Raw genomic sequence first — 13,810 nt, 5'->3', positions numbered from 1 at the left:
TGGGTCGTGGCTGGGTCTTCAAACATGACAATGACCCGTTCACCTTAAGTGACTCCTTAAGAAGCATATCAAGGTTCTGGAGTGGCCTCGCCAGTCTCCAAACCTAAATCCAATAAAAAATCTTTGGAGGGAACTGAACCTCTGTGTTGCTCAGCAACAGCCCCAGAACCTGACAGATCTAGAGAAGATCTGTCTGGAGGAGTGGGACATCCCTGCTGCAAAGCTGGTCAAGAACTACAGGAAATGTTTGACCTCTGTAATAGTAAACAGAATTATATCACACGTGTAAATAGAATATAATCTATATCTCTGAAGGAGCAGTGCAAGAAACATAAATGTTCAAGTAATGTAATATTTTAAACATAAAGCCTTTGTCAGAATAGGGCACTGTTGCACCATGTTGGGTCCAGCAGACTCTTAAAGCAGTAGCTCTCTCACGTGTGCACACTGGCCTGGGCTTTGGCTTCTGTCCACAGACACATCACGTACACAATAGCCTCTCGTAGCCGGACTCCCACTCAATGAATTCCAGATGCAGCAGAGAAACTGGGGCACATCCAGTGTTCAGACGTTTCACACATGTTCTAGTAAAGTCAAAACCACTGTGCAACACTCTGCACGCCCCGCACAGAAGACACGCACGCACACACACACACACACACACACACACCGCTTGCTGTTCCTGCACTGCACTTTTCAGGACTGAGATTTCTGATGTTTTTCCTGGGATCTGCTCGAGTCATTCCTCCAGTTTGGGGTCATTCCTCCGGTTTGGGGGTCACTGCCTCAAGTGTTCCGGTCACTACGGGCACCACAGACACCTTCACGCTCCAGGCCTTCTCCAGCTCCTCTGAGGCCTTGGTATTTCTCTAGTTTCTCATGTTCAACCTTTAACTGAATCTGTGTTTCACCGGTGGTACAGTGGGTAAGGGCATTGCACATGTGCGCTTGCCACCACCAGTGTAAACTTGGATTGTCAAAAGTATAGAAAATCAAATTTACCTCATTTGACCAATTATGAAACAAAAATATCACAATACAAAATGTGACGTTTCCTGAACAGTTTTACAATGATCTTACAGTATCAAGCCAAAATAGAGTTTGAAATGCAGTATTGTGACAACACTTCTTTAAACACATTCATCTCCTCAAAGAATGGACGCTAACTTGGCTTTTATATTCACAATCCAGCTTTGTTGTATAGCAAAAAAAAACATCATTCTGCTGTTGGAGGTGGTGTAGATATGAGGAGAGGGTAGAGATGATGAGGGCGATGAGAGGGATGCAGAGGAGGAGAAGGGGAGGAGGTGGTAGATATGAGGAGAGGGTAGAGGTGATGAGGGCGATGAGAGGGATGCAGAGGAGGAGAAGGGGAGGTTGTGGGTTGCAGTACGGCATGAGGGTTTAAATGGGGCAGGGAGGGCGCTGATTGGGAGCAGAGGAGGTGCACCGTGCTGTGGGGAGGAGTAACTTGGGAGTGTTGACTGAGGCTGGGGAGCAGATGGCCCTGGTGTAGCAGTGAACATGGATTTGGTGGTGAGTTAGGTCTTCTAGGCTGAAGTGAAAAATAGCCTTTTTGCCTGTACATTTAAGCTATCGTAATGCTGTTAGTGACAGGCAAAAGTTTGACTTTGGTGGGGCAACTCCATTTCATCTGTGCAATGATGCGTCCACACGCTGGTGTCACGCAGAAGGGTCAGAAATGTGCTCTGCAGAGAGAGCTTGCACCGAATGAGGAATTCACTCTGCTTCATGGATGACAGCCCTAGAAATACGGCGCACACGAAGGCGCATGGAAAGGGAATAGTGTCAACGCATAAGCAACATAGCATTAGTCAGCTAATTCTTTTTTACGCTTTCCAAAGAATCAGGGGAAACAGTTTCCTCGCATCTGCTTTGTGTGAAATCCACCCAGGTTTATATAAGCCATTTATCCTTTAGACAAACTGACCAAACTCATAAACATCCTTAAGACTTTTAGCATTTACAGTTTTGAGCATAAGTAGGTGTTTTATGTGTATGTGGAGGAACTGGGCTCTCAGGCAGCCTTCCCTGCTGAGCTGCACCGAGAGGAGCAGCGTCCAAACAGTCATTCACTTCAATTCATGCAACTTTACAAAATTCATTAAAAAAAACATTTTTGGGTCACAGCGCTAAGTTTGAGAACCAATGGACTGGCCCATAGTGTGTTGTGCTGTGTGAGACCTACTCGAGGAAGCGTGTGATGTACTGTCTGCTGCAGGAGGACCACTTGGGCAGAGACGTCCCGTACAGCAGCTGAGGAGACATGACAAATGGCCTCTTGCCCACAGACTCGCACTCGTTCCCACTGCCGTCGTGCTGGATCCCAAAGCTGCAACACAACAGAGGAGAGTCAGCACGGGAAAGAACACAACACCACACACTGCCACACAACAGAGGAGAGTCAGCACGGGAAAGAACACAACACCACACACTGCAACACAACAGAGGAGAGTCAGCACGGGAAAGAACACAACACCACACACTGCCACACAACAGAGGAGAGTCAGCACGGGAAAGAACACAACACCACACACTGCCACACAACAGAGGAGAGTCAGCACGGGAAAGAACACAACATCACACACTGCAACACAACAGAGGAGAGTCAGCACGGGAAAGAACACAACACCACACACTGCCACACAACAGAGGAGAGTCAGCACGGGAAAGAACACAACACCACACACTGCAACACAACAGAGGAGAGTCAGCACGGGAAAGAACACAACACCACACACTGCAACACAACAGAGGAGAGTCAGCACGGGAAAGAACACAACACCACACACTGCAACACAACAGAGGAGAGTCAGCACGGGAAAGAACACAACACCACACACTGCCACACAACAGAGGAGAGTCAGCACGGGAAAGAACACAACACCACACACTGCAACACAACAGAGGAGAGTCAGCACGGGAAAGAACACAACACCACACACTGCAACACAACAGAGGAGAGTCAGCACGGGAAAGAACACAACACCACACACTGCAACACAACAGAGGAGAGTCAGCACGGGAAAGAACACAACACCACACACTGCCACACAACAGAGGAGAGTCAGCACGGGAAAGAACACAACACCACACACTGCAACACAACAGAGGAGAGTCAGCACGGGAAAGAACACAACACCACACACTGCAACACAACAGAGGAGAGTCAGCACGGGAAAGAACACAACACCACACACTGCCACACAACAGAGGAGAGTCAGCACGGGAAAGAACACAACACCACACACTGCAACACAACAGAGGAGAGTCAGCACGGGAAAGAACACAACACCACACACTGCAACACAACAGAGGAGAGTCAGCACGGGAAAGAACACAACACCACACACTGCCACACAACAGAGGAGAGTCAGCACGGGAAAGAACACAACACCACACACTGCAACACAACAGAGGAGAGTCAGCACGGGAAAGAACACAACACCACACACTGCAACACAACAGAGGAGAGTCAGCACGGGAAAGAACACAACACCACACACTGCAACACAACAGAGGAGAGTCAGCACGGGAAAGAACACAACACTACACACTGCAACACAACAGAGGAGAGTCAGCACGGGAAAGAACACAACACCACACACTGCAACACAACAGAGGAGAGTCAGCACGGGAAAGAACACAACACCACACACTGCCACACAACAGACAGAAGAAACAATAATGGTTCAACACATTTATGCTAATTATGCTAATTCACAAAAAGGTCCTGTCTTTAAACTTGTAAAATAGAACTAGTTCATATTAGCGCTGACATTATTCATCAAGTAATTGGATTTAAAAAATGCTTTATTATTTTATTGCTTCAATTACTTGTTTCAATTGCACATTTCATTAGAACCATGTGAATCTGTGTTGCACCGAGTAAACAAGTTTCTTATAAGTGACGTGACATAAAACACAAATGAACTCATAGCTACTGTAACTGTTACTACCTCTTTACACCGTCTGGGACAGTTCATTTAGTGCTTTATATATATATATTTATATTTATATATCTATATTCTTTTCTGGCTGTGAAGTTTCTGTGGAAGACATGGATCCAACTCCATATCTGTAATTGTTTATTCCTAAGAAATATAACGTTTATTAAAAAAAATAATTGATAAGCTTTTAAAAATGTGTTTTTTTTTAAATTGGATCACTCAATTAATTGAAGAAAATAATCAATAGATTACAATGGATTTGATACAGTTTTGATGCATCACGCCACTTCTACAAAAAATTTGTATCAACCCTTTGTATTTATTACAAAAGTCTAAGGCTGCAACTACTCATTATTTTAGTCGAGTCGCCACATCAAACAGTTATTTATATTGTACCTTGGGACATTTTAGATACAACATCAAAAGAATACAGTGTATTATTAATACAAATCAGAAATTGTTCATTCGTTTTTGACATTTTGATTTAATAACGTCAGTATAAAAAGTCAGTCACAAACATGAAGATACAGTGCAGCTTGTTTTGAGGTGTTATTTTTACTGTGTGGAATAAAGGCTGAAGCTTTTATGAGGTGATGAATATCCCTGTAATATAAATTGTAACCTTTACAACAGTGACATTAAAATAGGTAAAAGAGCCTATATAAATGGCATGCTGGGTAACATTTCTGCCTGGCAAGTCCTGGAGTTTGGCCACGCAGTTCCTTCAGAGACACATAAAGCAAAAAGGACTTTGAGCTTTAACCATGTTATAACATCGATCTCCTCACCTCTGCAGACTCCGGGGCCCTCAACATCCGGTTACTACTAGACCTCAGCGCAGCCTTTGACACTATAAACCATTCCATCCTCCTACAAAGGCTGCGCCAACTGGGTGTTGAGGGCTCTGCACTTGACTGGCCACATCCTACCTCACCAACAGGCAAGAGTTCATTTCCCTCTCCGGTCACTCATCCACCCTCTCCCCAGTAACGCAGGGGTCCCCCAGGGCTCAGTCCTCGGCCCCCTCCTCTTCATCTGCTACATCTTCCCCCTTGGTCACATCCTCCGCCAACTCAACCTGGACTTTCACTGCTACGCTGACGACACCCAGATATACCTCACCACCAAATCCACCCAAAACCCTCCCCTCAGCCACATCCAAACCTGCATCTCTACAATAAAATCATGGCTCACTCTCAACTTCCTCAAACTGAACAGTGACAAAACAGAGCTCCTCCTCATTGGCACCAAATCCACTCTCAATAAAACTGGTCCCTTTTCACTCAGCATCGACACCTCGACCATCACCCCCTCTACCCTGGTACGCAATCTCGGTGTCATCATGGACCCCACCCTCTCCTTCACTCCCCATGTCAGCCACATTGTCAAGACCTCATACTTCCACCTCCGCCGCATCGCCAAAATCCGACACTGCCTCACCCTCCCCGCTGCTGAATCCCTCATCCATGCCTTCATCTCCTCCCGCCTTGACTACTGCAACTCCCTCCTCACTGGCATCTCCTCCCATTCCCTCCACAGACTCCAAATGGTCCAAAACTCCGCTGCCCGCCTCCTCACCCACACCCGGTCCCGTGATCACATCACTCCCGTTCTCCGCTCTCTCCACTCTCTCCCCATCAAGCAGCGCATAAACTTTAAAATACTCCTCCTCACCTTCAAAGCTCTTCACCACCTTGCCCCCCCCCTACCTGTCTGACCTCCTCATCCCCCACCGCCCCACCCGAGCTCTCCGATCCTCCTCCTCTCTCACCCTGGCTGCACCAACATCCCGACTCAAAACTTTTGGCGACAGAGCATTCTCCCGAACAGCACCCCGACTCTGGAACTCCCTCCCCCAACCTGTCCGCCACTCTCCCTCACTCACAACATTCAAATCCCGCCTAAAAACATACCTCTTCACCCAAGCCCATGACCTCCCCTACCCCTAGCCTCCTCTACCCCATTGCCTACACTTCTACCCCCTGTTACATCCCCATCTTTTTCTCTCTACTTCTTCTGTCTTGTTCATTTTATCTGTATATTAATGTGTTCTGTACGTGTTGTCCCCCCTGTCTGTAAATACCCCCCCTTTTTTATTATGTTCAGCGTCTTTGGGTCACTGAAAAGCGCTATATAAATAAAAATTATTATTATTATTATTATTAACATAGTTACTCATAAAAACATAGCTGGAGTTGTATTTAGCGTCATTCACACGTGTTTGATGAATTCTGTTTAATAATTACTCCGTCAATGAGCCTCAGAAAACAGTTTGAGACGGCTGAGTGCGTAACTGTGCTGCACTGTGCCATTTTACGTGAGTCGACGAGAGAAAACCTTAAAACAGAAAATCCGAGGTTTTACTGTAACAATGGACTCCAGTAAATGTCTTGGGCGTGTTACCCATGTGATGTTTTTCAGTGCACTAGATTTGAAGTTTATTAGTTATGATTGTGGCGCCGCACCACGCCCTCAGTTTGCTTCACTCCTCATACTTTGGCATAATCACACCTCTGGTTCAGAATGCCACGCCCTGCTGTGCAGACTGTCGTGAAAACATCAGATCCAGGTTGCACTGAGGGAAACGTTGTGGAACAGTTTTAGAAGGTGAAGTTCTGCTAAAGCCCAAGATCAAAGTCCTGTGTCAGTCTATCGTTTTAAACCTTGACCTAAATATCGAGTATTTTCCATAAAATCAAAATCGTTTGAAATGTTAATATCTTGCTCCCTCACGTCTATAACCTGAAAAGATCCTCGGCCATGTGCATGTGGGTGGTGTCATGTGCATGTGGGTGGTGTCATGTGCGTGTGGGTTGGGCCACGTGCGTGTGGATTGGGCCACGTGCATGTGGGTTGGGCCACGTGCATGTGGGTGGTGCGTGCCATGTGCATGTGGGTTGGGCCACGTGCATGTGGGTGGTGCCACGTGCGTGTGGGTTGGGCCACGTGCATGTGGGTTGTGTCCGTACTTGTGCCCGAGCTCGTGTGCCACCGTGAATGCCAGGGGGAGCCCCGTGTCCTCGCTGATGCTACAGCTGCGATGAGGCTGGCACATCCCGGCCACGTGGGACAAGCCCAGAGTCTCACACGGAGAGTTCAGAGACGCACAGATGTCCTTCCTGGAACACAGAGGACACAGCCACAGTCACACGTCTGTATCATCATCGTTTCACACCAATCAGCCGCAGTTTAAATAATCACATGGTTCGTCACATCTGCTGCTTCGTGCTCCAATCACGAAGTACAATCCACAAGAATTCGACCTAAATCTTAATTGCATTTGAATGAGTCTAACCTGGCCACATTAGGACTACAGTTCCATCACCATTCATGAACTCTTAGTGGCTCTTTCAGCTTCTTGCCTCTTCTAGAAGTTCACCTGAACCTTAAGCTCATTTTAAAGAAGAGTTTGGAATTAAATATGTCAAATAATCAGTTTGTCATCTCTCTTCTTTTTCTTTATCTCTAAGAAGTGACACCTCCAGACCAAGTTACAGTGTATCTGTGTGAGGAATAATGACACACTGAAGATCTGTGTGAGGAATAATGACACACTGAAGATCTGTGTGAGGAATAATGACACACTGAAGATCTGTGTGAGGAATAATGACACACTGAAGATCTGTGTGAGGAACAATGACACACTGAAGATCTGTGAGAGGAATAACACAAACACTGGAATGAAATTCATATTTTCCCAGAGGCTTATTGAAGTCTGCCTCAGCGAGTGTGAAATATCAGAGCATGTGACCTTTTATTCCCTCTGGTTTTTGGAGTGTATTTGTCGAGTTATTATTATTCTATGATTATGACTTCAAAGGGTGCATCATCATTTTTTTTTCAATTTCAAATGTCATAAACATGACCCAGCCTCAGATTACTTTTACTGACGGTTGATTTATTCTTAATTACAAAATCCTTGGACATGATGGAGTCTTTTGTTTGAGTTGCTCATTAGCACAGTGTTCATTAGCTCAGTGCTCATTAGCTCAGTGTTCATTAGCTCAGTGTTCATTAGCTCGGTGTTCATTAGCTCAGTGTTCAATAGCTCAGTGTTCATTAGCTCAGTGTTCAATAGCTCAGTGTTCATTAGCTCAGTGTTCAATAGCTCAGTGTTCATTAGCTCAGTGTTCATTAGGTCAGTGTTCATTAGCGTTCATTAGCACAGTGTTCATTAGCTCAGTGTTCATTAGCACAGTGTTCATTAGCTCAGTGTTCATTAGCTCAGTGTTCATTAGCTCAGTGTTCATTAGCTCAGTGTTAGAGATGAACAAATGGATTGTCTGGTCTTTTCGTCATAAGGCGCTGGTACAGCTGGCAGCCCGGTGTAAACGCTCTCTCTTCTTTCTCACACTTATTGTGCTTTATCTCCTATATTTTGTAAATATAGTTAGTATATTTTTTCTATTTTACTGTACGATAGGGACACGCGCTGGAATAGTTTTTTAATTCAACTGTTTTTGACTTTTTTCGGCTGGATTTGAGCGTTTTTCGTTGCGTTCGTTGTGTTGTTGTGACGTGAGCTAGCTCCGAGCGAGCCCACCAGCCCCCCCCCGCGCGCCCTCCGGCCGCGCTAAAGTACGGCGTGTCGTCGGTACACGTTTATATACACGTTTATATGAAAGAGGAACTTCACGAACGATCGGGACACGCACTGGAATCGCTTTAAATTAACTTGTTTTGACTTTGTTCGGCTGGATTGAGTGTTTTCGTCGTGTCGTGGCGATGTGTCTTGCCTCTGAGTCCCCCGGCTCCGGCCCCGCCCCCCGGCTCCGGCCCCGCCCCCCGGCTCCGGCCCCGCCCCCCGGCTCCGGCCCCGCCCCCCGGCCGGCGCCGTACCGCGTTTCCACAAAGGAGGAACTCATGAAACTGCGGAGAACAGTCGTCTTACCCGGAGATCGTCACGTTATCCCGTCGCAATACTGACCTAACCTAATACTGATGTGCAATTCTGTCGTATGTGCAATTACTGTGAAATTCATGTGCAATCTATGTGCTGTCGTGACACATATTCATGTGCAATTACTGTCGTGATCACATGCAATGGTATTTATTTATTTATTTATTTGTCTATGGGAGTTTTTATTTATTTATAGGAGATCTTCTACTGAGAGTGTTTTTCAGACTTCCTATAAGTGATCTGTTCTTCTGTATCTACCTCTGTATCTTCCTGCGTTGCACCAATGAAATTTCCCCATGTGGGACAATAAAGGAATATCTTATCTTATCTTTACCCTCCCAATGCTCCTATTGGCCAGTCTTTGTCATGCTCTGAGTGAGTGACAGGTACATTTACCCAATCACAGTGAAATGTGGAGTTTAAAAGGATCTGTAATAGGAGGTTGTAAATGATAAGATAAATATTAAGGAGTTTGGTCTCAATCAAAACTATGTTAGACTTAAATAAAGAACAGATGGACCTGGTGAGTAGCACGGCCACGTCGTGGTGCAGCGGGTGCTCGTCTCCCTTCAGGTTCAGGCCTTTCTGCCACTTACAGAAGCTGTTCAGGCTGTTGTCTGCGTGGTGTGTGATCTTTAAGTCGTCCTGGACACACAAAAGGAAAAAGAACTGTCAATGAAAACTACTTGTGTCACTATAATTATAAGAATATAACATTTGTTCTGGGCTGTCACAGGGGCACAGCGGCAGGGTAATCCCCCCGCAGGAGCAAGACAGGCGTGGGACCACATGGAAATGTTACTCAAGTGAAATATTATATATAATGGTCAAATAATTTGACCATAAATGCAATTTAACAATAATGTCATGATAATTATAACAATCACTAATTGTTTAAATATTTTAGGAATAAGTTCCATGTATATTCTTGTCCTTTATTATCAGTAAAAACTAGAACACTCTAGAAGACAGCATTCATTTGTAGGTAGATTTTAGGTGATATAATGATGATTACCTTTTTGTCATTATTCATTTAAAAAAAAAATTGAAATAACAAATAAATAATACATTGTTGTGATTATACAAATTCTACCACTGAGAATTATTGTCTGCTCTTTTTATCATGATGAATAATATTAACATTTATTGCCCTATCGTAGTCAAAACATCCAAGTGATTATTATGTTTATGATGTGACAGAAACATGTGAATCGAGCGATTCAGAATCACCACAAAAAAAAAATGAAATTTCCCCATGTGGGACAATAAAGGAATATCTTACACTAATGTCAGGCCCATCTTAAAGGAATAAGAAAGGATTTTTTGCCGAGTTGAGAACTAAAGCGACTGTTAGTCCTTTTTTACACACACGCACGCACGCACACACACTCACACACCTCTCGCCTCTGCCATGTGCAGCCATGGAAACGTGCTGCTATCCTGGGAACGAGGCTGCAGGTGTGCAGTAGCACGCAAGGAATGATTGACAAGTGGGAGAACTACTCGGCTGTCCACAACACGCCAAAAATCCTCTATTATTCCTTTAACCCTGGGAACAGAATTACAGCAGATCCCTACACTGGTGAGGAAAGAAGAAGAACAAACTCAGTTCAGTTTCTTGTTTTTGGGTGCTGTTTTGGTCCCTAAGAGTGTAAATACAGGGCTCAGATGAAGGCTTTTCTCTTGTATAGCAGCAGCTGCTAAACAAGTTTTTTCAAATATGACCAGCAATTTGGTAAGTTGCATAACAAAACACGAAAGTGACAAACAATCAATATTTTCCATTGATGTAACAAGATTGTTTATTTAAAATGTAATAATCTATTAAAAAAAAAAAAACTGAACAAATTAACTTGTAAAACTTGTAAATAAAATTAGTTGTTGAACAAATTAATTAACACCAAGTCAGATGGTCTTATTTACAACTTTCTTCCATATCATCATCACTCAGATGACTATTTGCATGTGTCTCATTTACATATTAATTGTCTTTACACTCAGAAGTTACATATCACCACCAGACTCGTCATGACGATGAGCCGTTTGTATCAGAATGACTTCTCTTACGGCTCTGGATTGTTCCAGACACAACACGTCTTGGTTTTGTCCTGGACTTGACTGAGTTTGACCGCTTTGAATTCGACATCCTCGGGTTCTCAGAAGCCTGTTCTAGTCATAAAACGGGAGAGCGGGAGGAGCCACCGGGAGAGCGAGAGGAGCCACTGGGAGAGCGGGAGGAGCCACCGGGAGAGCGAGAGGAGCCACTGGGAGAGCGGGAGGAGCCACTGGGAGAGCGGGAGGAGCCACCGGGAGAGCGAGAGGAGCCACCGGGAGAGCGGGAGGAGCCACCGGGAGAGCGGGAGGAGCCACCGGGAGAGCGGGAGGAGCCACCGGGAGAGCAGGAGGAGCCACTGGGAGAGCGGGAGGAGCCACCGGGAGAGCGGGAGGAGCCACCGGGAGAGCGGGAGGAGCCACTAGGAGAGCGGGAGGAGCCACCGGGAGAGCGGGAGGAGCCACTGGGAGAGCGGGAGGAGCCACCGGGAGAGCGGGAGGAGCCACTGGGAGAGCGGGAGGAGCCACCGGGAGAGAGGGAGGAGCCACTGGGAGAGCGGGAGGAGCCACTGGGAGAGCGGGAGGAGCCACCGGGAGAGCAGAGGCGATGAGGGCCTTTGACGAGCGCCGCGTCTCGCTAATCTCACATAGTTACGTGTTACACATAGTTATTGTGTAACAGATTAGCGAGACGCGGCGCTCGTCAAAGGCCCTCATCGCCTCTGCTCTCCCGGTGGCTCCTCCCGTTCTCCTGGTGGCTCCTCCCGTTTTCAGACGCAAGCAGCAGCGGCGGCAGTGGCAGCAGCAGCGGCGGCGGCGGCAGCGGCAGCGGCGGCAGCGGCACCTCGTCAAGTCAACACAGCGTCCTACATTGTGTCATGCCGTTGTTGACGATCGATTGACAAGCGATCAGTGCTTTTTAGGAGCTTTGGTTTTACAATTGAACAAGAATTTTTGTATCGCAAAAGCTGCAAATCAAAAACACTTTTTTCTGACGAATGCATCGCATTTGAGAGAAATTGCGTCGCATTTTTGAGCCCTGAAATATGATGTAAGCCTACAGTATTCAAGACAGCATGTGTTATTCTCTGTTAATTGAATCCGTCACATGAGAGAATGACAATAGAAATAGCGTTGTGTGTGACATAACAGTGTTCACCTCCTCCTGCTCCAGAAGGATGAGCCGCACCACCACAATGTTGATCGCATTCCCAATACTGGCATCACTGAAGAGGCCGGACACCTGCAAAACACACAACATCTAATCAGCACGTCCTGGTTCACATTTTAGTTATTGAAGGGGAAAGTGCAAATCAGTGACACATTTTGATCATTTCGGTTTACTTGGTCTGCATACATTATATTTTAGCCCGATAAGGTTAGGCCTGTCACAATAATTACTATATTGTTGAATAGATTGTAGTTGGAACAAGATTTTTTGTAGGTAAATAATTATTGTGTGTATTTTTTTTGGGTGGATTTTCTGTTATGTTTTTTGTAGTATGACAACATTTGGGCTGTCAAAAAAGTAACTGCAGTAAACATGTATAAGTGTTTACCGGGATTATTCTGCTTTAAGTTCATGTCAGGGGAGTTAACAATCATCTTTTATTGTTTCATTTTTCTGTAGCAAAACATTACACTTTGAAAGGACTCGCTAATGTGCCCACAAGCTGGAGAGGCTCGACCACTGTGTGTGCTCTGCATCTAATCATATTTTTTCCATCAATAAAGCAGAAATAAGCTCTCTGATTGGCTGAAATTTGGCTGAAAAAAAACATTTGGTAATGCAGCTTTAATAGATAATAACACATAATAAAAGATGGACCAGACACACAAATATTACCTTGCCAATGTCATCACTACAAAGGACTGTCCCCGTGCACAGCTAAAACACACAGGACAATGAGCGGATGTGGAACATAACGGCTGCTTCCTCATGTGAAGATGCATAAGCTATTATTTCTATATAAGTCCTTTTCCTGAGGTTCTGTGCAGACCAAGTCAAGAAAATAGAAAACCATGGAGATTCATTCTGCCAGTGATAAAACGTTCCAAAGTATGCTAAAGCGTGGCTATAATGCCAGATCTTTGTGTTAGTCTTCATTGTTATACAAGGTTACATGCAGTATTGTCTGGGTGAAAGAAAATAAGAACTCATTTTCCACTGCACAGCGTGACCTTTGTTGTACCACTCTCTCTATGTTCTGAATGATTGTTACAGATGGATACAGAACATACAGGAGGAAGTGAGGAACATCCAGCCAAGAATACACACTACTCCAGTACTTTACACTGGTTTCATCTCCCTGAGTTCAGATGGGTGTGATTGATAAGCCAGTCAAGGACACTAACATGGCGGGGAAGGGGAAGGGGAAAGGAAAGGAGACAATATCACAAGGAACTAAACGCTATATTAGGCTGTGTTGGGGAAAACAGTGTCTCTAAATTGTAGAGTAAACAATAATTAAAATCATGTCACCTGTTTAGCTGTGGAAGTGAATGTGATGATGACCGAAGACAATACCCTGGGGAGGACCTATGGTGAACTTGTAGTGACGGGAAAGATTTAAACTGAATTGTTACGTCGCCCGTTACTGGGGCCCCATCCTGGAGCCATACCTGGGGTGGGTGCTTGACGGCGAGCGTCTGGTGAACAGCCCAGACGAGTGACGGGGGGCCGTCCTCCCGTGGACCCAGGGGATCCATAAGGGGCGGGTGCAGAGAGATCTGGGCGGCAGTCGACAACCTCCCCGATCTGAACCTGAGCGGTGTTCAGTTATTGGACGTCTGTGCTAGCCACGGATTGTCCATAACGAACACCATGTTCAAGCACAAGGGTGTCCATCAGTGCACGTGGCACCAGGACACCATAGGCCGGAGATCA

The 13,810-nt window shown here is 45.6% G+C and overlaps 1 protein-coding gene across 1 annotated transcript in view; it reads right to left on the bottom strand.

Annotated features, from left to right (window-relative positions):
- The window catches only part of adamts7 (a disintegrin-like and metallopeptidase (reprolysin type) with thrombospondin type 1 motif, 7), a 111,178-nt gene that overhangs the window by 53,517 nt on the left and 43,851 nt on the right, over positions 1-13,810 (bottom strand). Inside the window, exons 5-8 of the mRNA XM_072464684.1 lie at positions 12,083-12,166; positions 9,392-9,516; positions 6,941-7,090; positions 2,210-2,353 (exon numbers count right to left, since the gene is read on the bottom strand). Coding sequence (XP_072320785.1) covers positions 2,210-2,353; positions 6,941-7,090; positions 9,392-9,516; positions 12,083-12,166 — 503 coding nt within the window. The remainder of the gene's footprint in view (positions 1-2,209; positions 2,354-6,940; positions 7,091-9,391; positions 9,517-12,082; positions 12,167-13,810) is intronic.

This window comes from Eucyclogobius newberryi, unplaced genomic scaffold, assembly GCF_026437365.1.
Source record: "Eucyclogobius newberryi isolate DKJ021-1_F unplaced genomic scaffold, fEucNew1.0.hap1 SCAF_5, whole genome shotgun sequence".
Lineage (NCBI taxonomy): Eukaryota > Metazoa > Chordata > Actinopteri > Gobiiformes > Gobiidae > Eucyclogobius > Eucyclogobius newberryi.
This window is presented reverse-complemented; position numbering and strand designations above follow the sequence as displayed.